Source organism: Pelophylax lessonae, assembly GCF_965119305.1.
Source record: "Pelophylax lessonae genome assembly, chromosome: 4".
Classification (NCBI taxonomy): Eukaryota; Metazoa; Chordata; class Amphibia; order Anura; family Ranidae; genus Pelophylax; species Pelophylax lessonae.
Genome location: NC_138771.1, coordinates 321,188,501 through 321,207,769, shown reverse-complemented (window position 1 = coordinate 321,207,769; position 19,269 = coordinate 321,188,501). Strand labels below are relative to the sequence as shown.

The window sequence follows — 19,269 nt, the reverse complement described above, 5'->3', positions numbered from 1 at the left end:
AAATCACTTTTAAAAATGTCCAGAAAGCAGCGCCGAGAGGTAGAAGGAGGCGGGCGGCGCCGAGGAGAAGGAAGGACGCGCTGTCATCGGAAGTCCCGGCGCCTATGATTGACGTTGGCATAGGAGGCAGGACTTCCGATGACAGCGAGTCCTTCCTTCTCCTCGGCGCTGCCCGCCCCCTTCTACCTCTCGGCGCTGCTTTCTGGACTTTTTTTTTTTTAATAACCGCAAAGATTTTATTCATTTATTTAAATTAGACCCTAAATCAGAGTAATCATAGCCACTGTTTGTAATCATTCCCGGTATATGCTTCATAAGTTAAAATAAAATAAACAAAATACATTAATAAAAACAGTGCAGTGTGATCCGATCTCCTATGTGGTTCGTACCCATGTTAACTGCAAAAGAAGGTCATAAGTCATGTTCTGCATGCGCTGTTGTACTGTATACTGCACCTATGGAACATAGGGCAAAGCAAAATGTATACCATCCTGTACAGCTGCGGGCAACCCCCCCCCCCTCCACCCTTAAACAAAAGCATGACTTGGTAGCCTCAGATTAGGTCTTCTCTTCAAAAGTGAAAGGGGGTCAGGCTGTCATATTCTGAGCATTCTCTATTATAGACAAGTCTTTTGTGCTAATCCAGTCTTCTTTTCTAACACTAGTCTAAAAATGCTGTATTCTGTAAACATAAGAATTACAATCCAAAAGGACTTTTTTGGCAGTGGAAGTGGCACAAAATGAAATAAAAAATGGAAAATATACTCTTCTATTACTATAGGCGCTATAGTAACACGATTATCTGTACAACAGGTTTTAAGAGCAAAGCATACATGTGCAGAGAGAATATTTTACAGGTCTCTAAGGATAATATATATTCTATTGTCAATATTATATAACCGCATATAAGGCTTTCATAGAACAGGAAACTGGCACTCTGCTTATATATTGGACACATGTTCTAAAATAAGTGACAGCCCAGCTGTTACCCAAGCTACTGTAAAGCACTGCAGATGGCAATGGGGTTTTCTGTATATGGGCTGAGACAGCAGCACAGTTACAGCAAGAGAAATAGGAAGGGATTGGGTTATGCTGATAGTCCATTGACTTCTGATGGCAAAGGAGTCATCGTCATTAAGGTATGGAATGTCCACCCTGGATATTATTTAAGAGAGAAAAAGCTTGAAGAGCGTGGTGGTGGTGCCAGCATCATTGGAGCCTGATTCTTGTGTGTGATTTTAATCGTGCAGGGAGGCTGCATCCAGGGTTCCCCATCAATCTGCATTGGGAGTGGCTTTGCGGTTCGAATAGTAAGCTCTGAGCATTTGGCCAGTCGTTTTCTTGCACTTTTTAGTCCAGTGTAAATTTGTCCCATCTCCATGGCACCCTCAAGACCCACCACTTCTAGCCTCTTATCACTAAGGTCTTGAACACATGACTTTAAGGCCTCAGGATCAGTGATGGCCTCTGGTAAGTTCTGACATGAAGCATTTCGAGGTTCTCCCAAAGGTTTCCTTGTCTCTTCCCACAGATTGGAGCCACCATGCATGCTTGGAATGTTAATGACCGCAATGCCTTCTAAAGACACAGAACTGAGATCCAAAGGGGAGCCACAGCACTCTATTGTAACATAATCCTTAAACTTCTTACATGTAAAGAAAACGGTTTCTGATGTTGCAAACTCAAAATACCAGAGTTTATTCTTCATCCTGCTGTTAAACTTCTCAGGATATTTCTCCCTCATATTGTGGAAACGATGTGTAATGGAGGCATCCACTCCAATGGAAAAGTAGTTATTGATAATTTCATATGGGACAGGATCTCCTTTTTCGTTGGGGTTCTCAGGTATGACTTCAATATTCCATCGGTTCATTAAAAGAATTGTGCTGCTTTCAATGTCCTTTAGCACTTTAACTAGATTTTCTCCATCATACCCTCCTCCCCATCTTAGACAGCGCGCTAGGTCGTTCCCAGTACCCAGGGGCAAGACAGCTACAGGAGGCCTTTGGGGAAGTCTCGCTTTATCAATGGCATCCAAAATCCAGCCGACTGTACCATCCCCGCCACACACCAAAACCCGATAGGTGGGAACATCCCGGAAAAAGTTTAGCCCAGGTGATGGGCCACCCTTCACTAGGTTATACACTTGACGGATACTGGAACTTGCGAAGAACTCTTTCACCCTGCTTTCCCCCACTTTTTGGGTTGACAAAGACAAGTAGTGGGTGTGTATCTAGTATTGGGGCTATTCGAAGTGCTTGTCCTTCTGCAGTGCTGAATATCTGGGATGTTTCATCTGGGGAAGCTATAAGGTTCTTCTAACTGTTTTGTCATTCCAGAATTACTGGATAAATGGAGGAAGGAGGCAGTATATGGTCCCGCAGGATGCCACTATCACACTTTTGAGATAATAAGGAAATACATTCATCATGAACCTTAACATGACACCAGACACAGCGTTGGCCAGTAAGACTCTGGAAACTCTTTATCTTTTTCTGACATCGGTCGCACTTGCTGGCTTCACATCCACCTTTAACCCATATATGTGTCTGCCCACTTGCATCCTTACGGGACTTGGCATAGGTGCTGATGCAGCTATTTGGTGCTTTGCGAGCACAACGTTCATGCACAGTAAACTTACAGCACAGGCCTTGTTTCCTGACACCAAACAGCAATGCTTCACACACGTTACAGTACACAGGCCGGTTAAAATGTTTGAGTCGCCACAAATGTTGACCATCATCTTTAATATTAACTTCCATTCCAAGCAGCACCAGCAGGGGCACTGTGGTCAGCCCTCCCTTAAGCCACTCTTCATAGGACACAGTTCCATTGCCATCATAATCCACCTGTCTCATCATCTCTTCCAGCATCGGTTTAAGCTCAGTAATATCCCAGTCCAAATACTCAGCAACTCTCATCATTTGGGTTATAATTCGATCTACCTCAGAACTGTCCAGTAGTCCATTGCTGTCTTTATCATATAGTTTAAAAGTAAACTCCAGTTTGTCCTCAGCGGTTCCCCCTTCCAGTAAGGAAAAATAGCAGGATACATCATGCAGACTAACTCGGCCATTATCCTTTGCAGCATCTGTCTGATCCCCTGTACCATTGGGTGGGGCCTGAAATGACATGAAGAGGCGTTTGCAGAGATTAGGAGAAATATCTTCTGCATCCAGGTATGTTCTCAAGAAGCGCTGAAATCCCTCATAATCTATGGACTCTTCAGACAGGTGGGTGCCATCTCCATAAAACTCCTGCAGAACATCTTGAACCTTTTTGGTACTATAATCAATGTACTTCTGCAGCTGGGTGAACTCCTCTGGGCTCAGGATTGCCCACTCCTTATTCTCCTCGCTCATTCTGGCTCTGCGACAGCCCTGTCTAGTTATTTTTTGCTGCTCACGTCCTTTTGGGAACATTTCTCTGCTTTTCCTGTCTTGGAGGTGCAATAGGAAATTAAAGAAAATTTCTACAAGTGCCAGTAGAAAAGGGGTGCCTATTGTGATTGCAGTCCTCCAGATAATGCTAATCAAGGTAAGAGCACAACCTTCTTCTGAAGTTACGCCACTTCTTCCACCAAGTACCGATCCTAATTTAGGGTGAAGGTCTTATTCACATGAGGCCAGTTGCCTTGAGTGAAGGGCCCCAGTATACTGTCAGAAAATCCCTTTTCAGAACGTAAATTCTGAATTTCATGCCTGCTGTGTGCTCAGATTATAATCAGGCATTGTTATGGCTCCCAACAATCTTCCTGCTCAGCACTCCTGGGCTCTCTCTTCTCTTTCTCTCTTTGCAGACAGGATGTGGCAAGAAAACAAAAGAAAGATAAAAACACAGTCAGAAAGAAGGGGGCTGTGGATAAAAGTATAAAATGTAAGAAAAAAAGGCAGCAGAGCCAGGAAGTGAAACTTCAGCAGAGTGTGAATAGTGTGCAGTGTATTGAGAGGCTGTGAGCAGATTAGCAGCTTTGACTCAGAGAGTCTCCAGTGTTGACTTTTTTTTTTTTTATATCGGTCTATAACACGCACTGCTACTTTTTCCTCCATTTTTAGGAGGAAAAAGTGCATGTTATACACCGATAAATACTGTATTTTTACACTTGGACTGTACTGTTATGTGTTTGATATATGATTTAAATATAAGCTTTCTGTATTGGAATGTTTAATTTTGTACTCATTTGCAAAGTGTCACATGTAATACATATAATTCAAAATTTCTCTGATTGCGTTACAGTTTACAGAACTATTGATAAGAAAATTCAGTTTTGGAAAAAAAAAACACTGTTTCTGTCTGTTTTGTTAACTGGCTGTCAGCTAGGGGATAGTAGGACAGCACACAGCAGCTACAGTATGTGTAGCTACTGACTTTTATTTTTTTTTAAATACAGGCTGGAACTCTGCTTTAAGCCCTGGTTTACATTGATGCTACTTTGAAATCATGCTACTTCACTTGAAAGTAGCACAGTTTCAAAGAAGCAGTTCAATGGAATTTTGGGTACTACTTGGCTGACATCTGTGCCACTTCTTGCACAGATGTCTATGCAAGTCAGACCTGAAATCGCAAAAAAATAGTGCAGGAGCCTTTTTTTTCCAAATCGGTGTGGCACCACAAGGTCGGAGTCACACTGATTTGAACGATTCTATTGCAGACAATAGGGTGTGACTTGTAATGTGGTTTGGAACTGTCAAATCACATGACAAGTCGTATCACTATAAATGGGTGCTTAACAATATCAGGTACCAATTGCAAAGGTTTTCTTGACTTGCCTATTTATTAGTCAAAACCAATGTTTTTCAAACAGCCATGTACAGTATATAAAGTTCCCACTTGAGCTTTGCAAGCAGAAGTATGTGGATCCGTGCATGTTCATTTTTTTAACACTTTAAATTGTGTGCAATGTAAAAAAAAAAAAAAATGCAGGCAGTTCCAAAGAAGGGCCCCAAATCATGTACTCAGAAGAAGAGAAAGGACTATTGATCACACTGATTTAGTTAGGTAAAATGGCTGTTATGCAGAATTTTAAATTTATTTTTAACCACTTCAGCTCCATAAAGTTTTACCCCCCTTTTCTGACTTGCCCAGTCTTGCTGCTGCTCCCTATGTAGTCTTGGCAGTTGGGGGGCTCCAGGCTGCTATCTTTTCCCTTGTAAACCAGGAAACTACATGTATAGCCTGTTGCCTTGTCACAGAGCTTATACATCCTGACCCCTATATCTGGCACGCTTGCTGGGGAGAAACTGTTTGAAAGCAAGGCAGCCAGAAAAAGTAATCAGGGACTCTGTGAAAAATAAAGGTGCGCTGATAAACGTGCGTAAAGCTGCTACCAAGATGTGTTATTGAAAGTGATATTTAAAATTAATTGGTGCGCTAAACTATCAAGTTTTCAAAATAATAACAATAAATTGAAAAGATATGTGAAAAAAATGGTCCAAAACTTAAAAGTCCATTCTCTTGTGACAACGTGCAAAAAATAAACTTTTAGTGACTGGAACAATAATGTGAATCCTATAAACTCAATTCGATGACTGTGATAACCACGTGAGATGATCCCCACCACCGACAGGTTAATCTTCTTACCAGATAGACTTAGATCAAGCGTGAGTTAAATACATCTATAAATGCCAGCTCAATCCCCATGCACCTTCACCCGGAGTGTGTATGCACAGCAAGCCGCTTACCAGATGTCAAATAGGTTTAGCATAGGAAATAGTCTCCTCACTCCAGAAAAAGGCTGTCAGCTGATACAACGATCCCAATACAAGTGATGTTCTGTCTCCTTATGGCTCCACAATAGATACACATAGAAAGATGCAAACGGACCAATAGTGCATTACCCCCAGTTTATTTGAAAGAAATAGGCAAATACACTTACATGTATCCTTAGGATCACAAGCATATAACGAATGTAGAGTCTGCAACGCTCCCGCGTCCGGCTGCAGCAACGGACGTGCGGGATGACACGAGTGACGGCGCGACACGCCTCCTCTCTGACGGGTTTCCTCTTACGAGACTTCCATCGAGATAGGAGGGACGTGCGTGCCATCACGCTCGTCAATATATACCTCCTAGATTGAATGACCACTTCCGGTGTCTGCAAAGAACTACAGGAAGTATTCACAGCCGACATAGATACCGGTGGGGTTTATTTACATTAACAATGAATAAAACCTTTTATTAATGGCTATTTAAAATTAATAAAATATTAATTTGGAGCAACCCTTGTTAAATTCATGTAATTATAAAAGCATGCATATAGCTATTTCCCGTTCAATATATTATACATATGGGACGCCAGACACCGGAAGTAACATTCCCAGGTGATATGCATGGGGATATTATACAGATAACCTATGTATATGTTATCTTCACTAATTAATAGTAAATAAAATTACATGTCAAGCTTCACATATATACACATATAATTACACTCAATTAACATATTTAAATATTGATTCAAATTGATAAAAACATAAAAATTATTTTTTTTTTTCAATTGTTTCTCTAAAAAAATGTTTTAAAATATTCACTTCTTTAAAAGCTATTTGTTGGATTTGTATTTTGGAAATAAGGAATGAAAATACTTTAGCTGTTATTTATATGGGCATTGATATCCCATTCCACATTTAACCCCAGAGGCCGATAACATCTTAACTCATATATCCAGAAGGTTTCCCTTCTGGATATTGACCTCTTCAGGTTACTCCCCCTCCAATTGGGTACATATTTTTCAATAACTGTGATCTGCAGATTTTTGGGATTCTTATTGTGACATTTACTAAAGTGTAGAGAAACACTATGTCCTATAAAGCCCGCCTTTATATTTGTCAAATGTTCCCCTATGCGGATGCTGGCTGTTTGAATAGTACGTCCCACGTACTGCAAGCCGCATTTGCATTGTAGGAGATAAATTACCCCTTTAGTATGGCATGAAATGAATTCCTTGATTTGGTATTCCTTCCCTGTGCTATTCGAGATGAATTTAGAAATTCTCTTGGTTTTAGCTCCTTTGCAGATCTTGCAATTTCTGCAGGGAAAATACCCTTTCATGTCAGGAAATATTTTCGGGGCGACAGGTCTTTGCACCGGATTGGGGGCTATGATGTCTTTGAGGTTTCGTGTTTTTCTATAAATCATATTGGGTCTTTCAGGAAGGTGGGGTCCTAGGACTTTATCTCCCTGAAGTATACTCCAATACTTTCGAAATGTGTGATTGAGCCACCTGTAGTTGTTTGAAAATTGTGTGACAAAGGCAAATTCGAACTTGGACCTATTATTTGTAGGTATATTAAGATCTTTTGGAGTTATTAATTTTTCTTGAGAAAATAGACCTACTTCTTTTATCTCCTCATCCAGGACTGTAGCATCATAACCTTTTTCAATAAATCTTTCTTTGAGTGTTAGAGCTTGTTCTTGAAAGTCCGAGTCCTGTGTACAGTTACGTCTTACTCTTTTAAATTGGCTTTTAGGTACTGACTTTAACCAGTTCGGGTGGTGGCAACTATCCATCATGATGAAACCATTACGGTCTGTGGGTTTAAAATAGGATTTGGTGATGAAACCAGACCCCTTCCTAGAAATGACTAAATCCAAAAAATTGACTGATCTTGGGCTTGACTCATAAGTGAGTCTAATTCCCCAATCATTGCAATTTAGTCTTTCCATGAAATTCTTTAATGATATCTCACTTCCTTTCCACACAAGTAACGTGTCATCGATGTAGCGTCTCCAGAAAAGTAATTCTTTAGTTCTATTTAAAAAAATATTACGATCTTCCCATAAAGCCATGAATAAGTTTGCCAAACTGGGGGCAAATTTGGCCCCCATGGCAACACCTGTACGTTGGAGATAGAATGTACCGTCGTGATAAAAATATCAGGGACTCGTCAATGCAGACATCTTGTTGGGGGATAAACAAGGCTGCACATTTTTGGTTGAAGTGGTTTACGAGGGGCCAAACTTTGTGGAGCCGGTCATATTAAGGGTCACCCCCAAGGACAACAGAGTTCATTGTCGTTGAAGTGCATGAACTGCAATATTTGCTCATATCTAGCCCTGGCCCTGGCAGCAGAGAATACCGGCATATGATGAATTGGGTCAGTGGACCAATATGACCGCAACTCACTCTTTTTAGTAATGTCCATGTTGAGGGATAGGCCCAGAAAGGATTTAAATTCTGGAATTGTTATAGGTTTCCAGCCAAATTGTCTGGCAAGGGTCAAATTTGGGTTTGCGGCTATAAATTGATTAGCATACAAATTAGCAGGGACCTCTACTCCGTCATCAGAACTATCTGTCAGGGTGCCGCTGCTCTCTACAGGTTTGTATACTGAGCCTGATTCTGACAGTGAGGACTCCCCATCACTCTAATCCAGTGGTTCTTAACCTTGTTGGAGGTACCAAACCCCACCAGTTTCATATGCGCATTCACCAAACCCTTCTTAATTGGAAAAATAAAATATGATTTTTTCAAATTCAAAACATAGGTATATATTTAGGATGGTATATATTTATACATAGGTGCACAAAATGAACAAAACCATTAAAGAACAAAACCATTGCATTAATACTGAGCACTGACCATTTGCATTAATACTGAACACTGACCATTTGCATTAATACTGAGCAAAGTATTAAGTAAAACACTTCTCTGCAGAGAACACCACACCACCACATCTACCTACCTTAGTTCTCCTGATTCTGGGCTGGCTGCTGCGCTGGCCTAGTAGTGCGTGGCCTGTGGGCGGCCTGCTCTGGCCTGGGTCTGGTGCCAGACTGGTGTCAGACTCACTCATTGAGTCACTTGAGTGAGCCACCACTCACTAAGCCTTCTTCTAGGCCTAGGAGTTGGACCTCTCTCCCCTCTAGTCTCCGAGTCCCTGCTCTCACTCCACTCAGTCTGTCCTTGTCCTCGCCGTCAGTGCACTGACTCACAGTGTGTCAGTGTCACATGACATGTGAATCACTCCGCCAGGTCCGGGCTCTGTACTGTGGGGATGTTGTGTGTTTCCATGATGACGGCGCAGAGCGGGAGTGGAAGGACACGCCCTGAAATTGGAAAAATAGTCCCTGACAGCGAAGTGGTACTAGCGGAGGGTGTGTGTGTCATCACGAATCATAGGAGTCCTCCGCCGAACCCGCGAGACTGACTCACCGAACCCCTGGGGTTCGATCGAACCCAGGTTAAGAACCACTGCTCTAATCTCTCATGCTCAGTATCCTGTAGGCCTCCTCACTAGTGTACCTTTCATTTGACATTTTAGCCACTAAATTTACAAGTACCTAGGGTGACTCATAGGTAAAAAGCACCTGGTTGTTGAGGACTGTTTGAACTTCTACAAAAAAAAAATAACTGCTAGTGCTAGCAGAGATCAGGCCTCTAAAGCTGCGGTTTTGTGTGCTGTGTATTGGAAGTGATAGTGATATATTGATACACTTCTTGGGGGCTGGGCGGAGGGGCTAATCACAAGTAGGGATGATCGAACTTTTGAAAAGTTCGGTTCGACCAGAACACCCAAACTTCCCAAAAGTTTGGGTTCGGATTCCAGAACCCCATTGAAATCAATGGGACCCGAACTTCGGTAATCGAAAAACACCATTTTGAAGCCCTAAACCCAATAAATGCCCCTAAAAAGTGCCTAGGGTTCTGGGTCATGCCCCAGGGACTATTAATCACACAAAAAAAAGTTCTTAAAAATTGTAGTTTTTGATAGAAAGCCAATTATTGAAAAAAAATGAGATTTCTTTGGATTTAGCTCGGTAGCATGTCCAGAACCAGAAAAAAAAGAAAATTTTTCTTAGAATTTTTATTAGCACCGGTTCACACTGCAGCGACGCTACTTCGCACCGCGACCTCCGAGCGTGCCGTTACCTCGGAGCGGCCGCCACGGACTTCATAACATTGAAGTCTATGGCGGTCGCCTCCGGGTCGCCCCAAAGAAGCTCCGGACCCTTTTTCTAGGTCGGGGCGACTTGTGTCGCTCCTATTAGAACGGGTCCGCAGCTTCCCTATGGGAGGCGACCTGCGGCGACCTGTGAGGCGACCAGGTCGCCTCACAGGTCGCCCTAGTGTGAACCGGCACTTAGAGCAAGGATGTGGCTCCGCTCCTATCACACCTATATGTGTGTAACAAAACGCCTGCAACAAAAACGCCCAGGTGTGTTGTTGCAGGCATTTATTGGGCATTTTTTGGGCATCTTTGGAGGCAGGCATAACATCTGAACTTCTGTGTAGGGGTATATATACACACACACACACATATATGTATATATACACATACACACATTTAGGTGTGGTAGGAGCGGAGCCACATCCCTGCAAATAATTTCATTAGCGCATGGATGGGGTTCCGCTACTTTCACACCTATATGTGTGTATGTATTATATATACATATATGTGTGTATGTATATATACCCCTATACAGAAGTTCAGATGTTATGCCTGCCTCCAAAGACGCCCTAAAAAATGCCCAATAAACGCCTGCAATAAAAACGCTGAGGTGTGTTGTTGCAGGCGTTTATTGGGCATTTTTTGGGCGTCTTTGGAGGCAGGCATAACATCTGAAATTCTGTGTAGGGGTATATATTTACACACACATATATGTATATATATACACATACACACATATAGGTGTGATAGGAGCGGAGCCACATCCCTGCAAATAATTTCATTAGCACATGGATGGGGTTCCGCTACTTTCACACCTATATGTGTGTATGTGTATATATACATATATGTGTGTGTGTGTATATATACCCCTACACAGAAGTTCAGATGTCATGCCTGCCTCCAAAGAAATCCACAAAAAAAGCCCAATAAACGCCTGCAACAAAAACGCCCAGGTGTGACAGGAGCGGAGCCACATCCCTGCTCTACTGCAATTCTAAGACAAACAATCTTTTTCTTTTGGCGGTCACCCTGACATGGATGAATTTGGTCACCCTGTCATACAAGGAGCGGAGCCCCATCCCTGCTCTACTAAAAATTCTAAGAAAAATTATCTTTTTCTTATGGCATAGCAGTCATAGTCAGTTCACCCTACACTACACTACGGTCACTTGACACTTAACACTTTCCCTGCAGAAACTAGATTATTGAATCTAACTAGAGTGGTATAAAGTACCCTAACTATACTAGATATCCCTTTCCTCACACTAATAATTGCTAAATGACACTTTTGAAGCAGGAGTAACAGAAATGCTTCCACTCTCTTCCACAGCCCCTGTATTACAGTGCTAGAGATTTGGCGGGGCTATGTTATATACTGGGGGGCGTATTCACTACTGATTGACCTCTGGACCCCCTAGTCACTCCAATCACATTCCTAGCATCCTCCTGCCCCTTCAATTGGCTTTTACTGATATTTATGGTCCAATCACGGGCTTTTAAAGCCCAGTTCCTGTCCCATTGCATTTTGGTCGGTTCTGGTTGCCGAATTCCGAACTTTTTCCACAAAAAGTTCGGAATTTGGCCGATTTTCAAACAGTCAATGTTCGGGTCGAACCGATGGTCGACCCGAACCGTTCGATCATCCCTAATCACAAGTGCTGGCAGGTGTCAGGGCTGATCCTGCTAACACCGTGTTTTTGGGAACACTAAACTATTGGGGACGTTACGTTAGTATAGTCCTGATCAGATCAAAAATATTAATCCGTCCAGACACAATACTAGTAATAGAGGTATATAGTGTGTGTGTGTGTGTGTTAGTGTTACTGAAATTCAATGGGTTAAAATCTGACGCTGTCTGGGATTGACCCAAACTGACGTTGATGCTGACGCTAATTGATGTCCTCCCTGACACTAATTCAGTGATCAGAAAAAAAGATGTGTACACTTTACTAGTGACACTGTGAGGAAGTGAAAGGGTTTACCTGGGGGGCGATCAGGGGGTTAAAACTTTAATAGAATTAACGCTAACTAGGTTCACCCCATGACACTAATACAGTGATCAGTAACCTTATCTGTACACTGTATATAGTAACACTGTGACAGGGCAGTTAAGGGGTTATCTGGGGTAGATCAAGGGGTTATACCTTTATTAGGGGATATATGGAGGGTAACCTAAACCTATCTAGGACTGACAATAACTACTGCTAACTTCCGCTGGCACTAACTGGCGTCACCAGTGACACTAATACAGTGATCAGTAAATTATCTGTATACTGTGTGTATAGTGACACTGTGATGGAGTGAAAAGGTAAACTGGGGGTTGATCAGGGGGTTAAATATGTGCCTATGTGTACTGGTGTTAGTGTAGTGCTTGTGTACTTACTGTGATGCTTTCTCCTCTCACGCTGGAACCGAAAAGGGCTCTAGGAGAGGAGATTGCATTTCCTGTGCCTGTGTTTATTTTGTACATTACACGGGCACAGGAGGTTCTGCAATTGGCCTGATGAATGATTGGTTCTGAACCGAATCAGATTACCTCGGGGATGGCAGGCGGGCGCGCGTGCCCCCCCTACCTATGAGCGCGCATCACTTACCTGTACATGATTTTGCGCAGCCGGGCCGCCCTGCCTTAGTATATATGCAGTGGGGGGTCCTGGAACTGGTTAATTTCAACGATTTGTTAGAGGGGTTGGGCAGCTACTGTATGTGGAGTTGGGCTTTAATGGAGAAGAATAGCGTTCCAAATAGGATTTGATTTTTTATTTTTTTTATTAAAAATCTTTTTAAATTTTGGATAATGCTACCTTTTAGAACTGTGGTCATATTTTTTGGTCCCAAAAGCAGTGTTATTAAAACAGTCAATAATGAACACCTTTAGAGTCCACACATGGAATCCTCTAAAATGTCTATAGTAACATGAGCCTAAGTATTAAGTTATTTTAATGGAAATTGCCTTTATGCATCTGCAGTAATATAATTTAAAACTGGATATGGCACAGTAAACAGTTTCTCCATATTCTAATTAGCAGACCTGACTGTGCTCTCAGAGTATAGATAATACAGTAAATATCAAACTACCAGCTAGAATTCCCAATTAAGAAGTTGCATATTGATTGCTAGCTGCAATAGAACTTGAAGGAGGTTTGATGATTGTGAGAATGCATTTGTGGGATCAGATGCTTGTATCAGTCTGCTTTTTTTTTTCCAAAGTAAAAGAAAAACTTTAACCCTTTTGCTACCTAGTGCTGACCATTTCTTTTGTGTATCAATCTGTCCATTTTTATATGCATTATACATCCTTGAAAAATTGCAAACAATCCTTTTTTTAAGATGAAAGTGCTGTAAAAGATGATACTGCTGGTTTTGGGTTTTTTGTGATAGTGCTGTTATCAAAACAATAGATTTGACAAAAAGCCATTAGAGGACACAAACACAACATAATCTTCCAAATTTATATTAAAGTGATAGATTGCGAAAGGATTGGAATCCCTGTCTGTTTCAATTGGTGTCAGTCTTCCTGCTGGGAACCCTGGTGACCAATGCTTCCCATACAAAAAGTAATGGGAAATCGAGCATTTTATGTTAATAAAGAACAAATGTGTATACATTTAAAAATTGTGCAATTTTTCAGAACAGAAAAAAAATCAAAGCATGCTAATCTGTAAAAAGGAGACTAACACTAGGAAATTGTATCTGTTAAGGCTCCATGTACACGGGACGCTGGAAATGGCCGTTTAGGAGCAGTTGGGCGTTTTTTTCAGAAGCCCCTGAACCCATCTACATTTTATCTTATCTGTCCATGTACACCAGGTCGTTTACAGTCATTTGCAGGCAGTTGCGTTCAGGGACTGTTTTTAGAACGCAATTATTTGCGTTCGAACGTGTGTTTCCCGGCGTTTCAAATGCACAAACGCGTCCGAACGCGTCTGAACGCGTCTGAACGCGTCTGAACGCGATGACCCGCGTTTAGCGTTCGCGTTTTTCCATTTTAAAGGGGAATAATTTTTTTGACCTCTAGGAACGCTTCTAAACGCAAACGCCCCCAAACGCTGCTAAACGCCCGCTAAACGCGGGTACAAACGCGACCGAACGGACGTTTCAAACGTCCTAAAAATTCCAGCATTCAAAGGGACTTTTAACAACGTCCCGTGTACATGGAGCCTAAGAGTGATAATAAAATTATTGCTAAAACTCCAACCACTTTCAACCTGGAGCTTTTTCCTTTATAGTCCCCTTCTCAAGTCCCAGTGATTTGGGTACCTTAATACATTGAGAAGAATTCATCTAAAAAGAAGCAGCCAGAATGTGGAGCAGATGTGCATGACATCTTTAATTTCCAAAGCTTAACTGAACAAGCTGATAATAGAAGCTGATTAAAAAAAACCTCAAATAAAAATGTGGTTCTAACTATACTTCACTATATTATCATTATCATTAGTATACAGAAACACATGTCATAGTCATGTCGTTTTCAGTTACAATGAATGCTACTTTAGATGGTTGATTAAGACTGTTAGTATAAACCAGCTCTTATCTTCTCTGAAAAAGAACTTCCATATCTTTGGGGGACCAAAGATGTTCAAGTGTGGGGGGGGGGGGATGTAGCCTGGTCACACGGCTGGTGTTGTTCAAACTGTTATTTGTTATTAAATTTCTGCAAAGACAGTGACTTTGAATTATGGGAGATGTAGTTCCGGGAGGAGCCAGGACCATATACTGCTATGTGAAGGGACTCTTCTCCCAGGGAGCAATGTGACTCGCAGAGCCTGCTGGGAGTGTCTTTATAAAGGGGGGTGGGATCCAATTTCATTCTTTTGCCTCGAGGACAGCGCTCTGTAAAGAAGGTTCATAAGTTCCTATATATATATATATATATATATATACAGTGAGGGGAAAAAAGTATTTGATCCCCTGCTCATTTTGTACGTTTGCCCACTGACAAAGAAATGATCAGTCTATAATTTTAATGGTAGGTTTATTTTAACAGTGATAGACAGAAAAAAAAAAAAAAATATCCAGAAAAACGCATTTCAAAACTATAAATTGATTTGCATTTTGATGAGTGAAATAAGTATTTGATCCCCTATTAATCAGCAAGATTTCCGGCTCCCAGGTGTCGTCTATACAGGTAACCAGCTGAGATTAGGAGCATTCTCTTAAAGGGAGTGCTCCTAATCTCAGCTTTTTACCTGTATAAAAGACTAAAAGACTAGAGATGAGCTGGATGTTTGAGTAGAACGTAAGTTTGACTCAAACATTTGGGTGTTCGTGTGTTCGCCGAACACGCCAACACCCGGGGTAAAGTCCCCATAAAGCACTGCACGATTGCAGTGCATTAAGTGCTTGTGATTGGCTAAAGCATTCACTTGACCTGTCAGAACCATGATTGGCCATAAGCAGGATGCCTTTAGCCAATCATGGCTCAGGGGCTAAGTCCATGCCCACACTAAATAAGGCTGCTGACACGGCAGCAGTGTATAGTGTGTGATAATAGAGATTAGGCAGGTTGTGGATAGTGTGTTGAGTTCGTTTAGTGCAGTCAATGTAGTGTACAGGTTATACCCCACTTTTAAAATGTAAAGATATGTTGTAGTCTTGGGTCCCCTCTCAGTGCTCCCCAAGTTTTGTGTCCCTGTCACTTATAGTTGTGAGCAGTGCCTTGCTAAGCTGACCAATATTTCCCATAGATGCCAATGAGCACTAAAAATGTATCTAGGCAGAAAGGGGGTGAAAGTGCCCTGTATTTAAGTGGTTAAGGGGAACCCTATGACAGAATTAAAAAAAAAATGGCATGGGCCCCCCCCCTCCCCAAAATCCATACCAAGACCTTTGGGTCTGGTACAGATTTTAAGGGGAAAATACAAAAAAAATCCGGCATGGAGTCCCCCCCCTCAATTCATACCAGACCCTTGTCCGAGCATGCAGCCTGGCAGGTCAGGATAGGGGGGGGGGGCGAGCGAGCGCCCCCCTCTCCTGAACCATACTAGGCCACTTGCCCTCAACATGGGGAGGGTGTTTTGGGGTGCCCCCAAAACACCTAGTCCCCATGTTGATGGGGACAAGGGCCTCTTCACAATAACTCTGGGGGTCTGCGGGTGAGGGGCTTGTTGGAGTCTGGACGCCCCTTTTAACAAGGGGGCCCCCAAATCCCGCCCCCTCCTCCTATGTGAATGTGTATCGGGTACATCACACCCCTACCCATTCACCAAAAAAAATGTAAAAAGGAAAAACCACATAAGACAGCTTTTGACAAGTCCTTTATTAAAAAGAAAAAAATGTAAATCCATCGTCAATCACGAAGCTCGCCGACCCATAAAATAGAAAAAATTTCAAAAACGCTTCACCCCTTCTGAGGCTACTCACCGTATGCCCCACTTCAGCTTTGAGCTGAAGTGGGGCATTCAGCTCAAAGCTGTTTTATAGGCATGCTCAGATAAGGGTCTGATATGGATTTTGGGGGGGACCCCACGCGTTGTTTTTTTTTAAAAATTTAGTGTGGAGTTCCCCTTAACCTCCCTAGCGGCATTCCCGAGTGTGGATCGGGGTTAATATAGTGTACCAAAAGCGGTACCCCCGAGCCACACTCGGGATTACCCCAGAATCATACTCACCTTTCCCTGTGATCCCCCGCCGTCCTCCCAGCCGTCCTGCAGGAATCCTCACACTCTCTCCCCTCTCTGTGCTTGGCAGATGCCAGAACCTGTCTTCCGATACCCTTTCCTGTGATCGTTGCAGCGCAGGGGGGTGGAACCGGCTGCAAATTCAAAAAGTAAATAAAATAAATGACTTGATACAAAGTTGTTTTCCTAGCGGATTACACTGTATCAAGTCATTTACCTCAGAATTTCACCTGCTGACTTTTCCAGTGCCCTGCCTGTGCTTTTCCAGTTCTTTTTGCCTGGAAAATTGAGAATGACCATGGCGTCCAAAAAGCGTTCTTTTTGCGCAAAAGCACTTTTAGATGAACTGGAAAACAGCAACAGGGAAACGGAGTTACTTGAAGAGCTGAGCGATAGCGATTCGTGGGAAAATTCGTCATCAGGTACGGAAAGTGACGACGATGGCAACGATTCTGCGACTGGGCTCAATGATGTGCGGACTTGGTGCTCTATTGACTGTGGTATAGATCAGGCAGCGCCCCCAAGATTCCCATTTACAGGAGCACCTAGTATAAAAGTTGATGTCGACCATGACAACCCCTTGGAATACCTCCAATTATTTTTGACCAATGAGGTTTTTGAAAAAATTGTTACCGGGACCAACCGGTACAAAGACCTACAATGTGCTACGCATCGGAGGTTTGCAAGATGCAGAAAGTGGGAACCAGTTACCAAAGATGTCCTTTGGAAATTTCTGGGCTTAATTATTCTTCAGGGAGTGGTGGGTAAACCCTTGCAGAAGTGGTATTGGACAACCAATTCATTATTCGCCACTCCATTCTTTGGCACGGTCATGTCAGAATACCGATTTGCCCTCATAATGAAATACCTGCACTTAGAAAATAATGAAGAATTTGATGAAACTACCCATCCTGCACCAAAACTAAAAACAATTTGGGAAGAATATCAAATGATTCTTCAGAATTTCCAACGGAGCTATGTGCCAGATAGAGACATCAGCAAAGATGAAAGTCTAATGGCCTACAAGGGAAGGCTAAGCTGGGTGCAATACATTGCATCAAAGAGTGCCAAAAAGTATTTGGCATAAAATCCTACATGCTGTGCGAATCATCCACTGGCTACATTTGGAATTCAGTGATGTACACTGGAAAAGGAACAAAATTTTATGAAAAATACAGCAATTATGGAGTGGCAACATCTTCTGTTCTTTCACTGATAGAGCCATTGCTAAATCAGGGTTATTGTGTAACAACGGACAATTTTTTTACGTCTCCTGAACTTTATGAGGTTCTACTGCACAAAAAAACTGATGCCTATAGAACCTTAAGGGCTAACCGGTGCAAAAAGAAGCTCAAGACAGGAGAAATGGTTGCCTGACAGAAAGGCAAAATGATGGCACTGCGATGGAAGGACAAGGGAGATGTGTGTCTAATGAGTACAGTGCATAACACCCCCACTGTTATGGTATGCATGAAAGGTGGGAATTAAATCATGAAGCCACAAGTTGTGATAGACTACAACAACACCATGGGAGGTGTCAACAGAGCTGACCAAGCAATGACATTCTACCCAGCTATGAGGAAGCAGCGAAAAAAATGCTATAAGAAGATCTTTAGACATCTTCTTGAGCAATGCTTGTGGAATACATACGTTCTGCTCAAGAAAAAGAGTGACGAGCCTTTAAATCATGCGCTCTTTATTTGGAAAATTGCCGAACAAATCTTTCGGAGTCAACAAACACCATCAATGGCTGTGAACAGATCTGGACGTCCTGCTGTTGGCATTGTCAACCTGGAACGCCTGACTGGTCGTCAGTTCATGGACTACATCCCACCAACTAAGAAAAAGTCGGCACCTACAAGGATGTGCGTTGTTTGTTGCTCGAAAAGAGATGACAGTGAAAGGAAAATAAGAAAAGAAACCAGATACTATTGTCCCGATTGTGACGTCGGACTTTGTGCAGTCCCATGCTTCAAAATATTCCATACTTGAGATGTTTACTGAACCTTTACTACAGTGACTAGTAATATCGCACCCCTTGTTTGTACATATTTCAGTGTTTTTGGTTTGATTATATTATTGAATAAAATGTATTATTATTATATTATAATTTATGATTTCGTGTTTCAAACTTTATCATACCCAGGATGTCTACTAGACTCTTATTTGGACAGATTTAAGTGGGTTATTCCTAAAAATTACAGGCCTAATATATAAAACAACAATTTTCCATGCAAAACAATGTACCGCATTTAGCACAAAAATTCTGACATAATCAGACCATCAGGGAGGTTAAAATCGATCCCAGGCCCAAAGGGGGGGATGCCTACGCCATTTTTTTTTTTTTTTTTTAATTTTTTTTTTTATCTGTATTTCTGGGAGCCGACAATACATTACAGCCGCGAGCAAGTTTAAATTACATTTTTTTTCTTTAGAAATGTCAGTATTGCTGCAGCAAGATCCATACATTGTACAAATGCGCCACTTTACAGGCAAATTAAAGGGGCCCACAGGCATGATATTTATAAAGGAATTTTTCTGTTTTTTTATTGTTTCACTTTAAGCATTATTGAAATCATTGCTCCTGTAAAAACCCATACATTTTTTTATGGCAATAACATGCATATAAGCCTTTAAAATGAGGACAATTGATTTTCATGTTCGTGTCCCATAGACTTTAATGGAGTTCGCATGTTCACTAGAACTTTTTCCCTGTTCTGGTGCAAACTGAATGGAGGGTTTTCGGCCCATCACTATAA

General features: G+C 41.9%; 1 protein-coding gene across 1 annotated transcript; it reads right to left on the bottom strand.

Moving 5' to 3' along the window:
* Nucleotides 1-230: 230 nt before the first annotated feature.
* On the bottom strand, nucleotides 231-3,967 carry LOC309552091 (diacylglycerol kinase alpha-like). Its single transcript, XM_082252869.1, is given in 4 exon segments — nucleotides 231-2,150; nucleotides 2,152-2,320; nucleotides 2,323-2,333; nucleotides 2,335-3,967. Coding segments are annotated over 4 exon segments (2,256 nt in total). The 5' UTR covers nucleotides 3,423-3,967; the 3' UTR covers nucleotides 231-1,162.
* Between the last annotated feature and the right edge of the window lie 15,302 nt (nucleotides 3,968-19,269).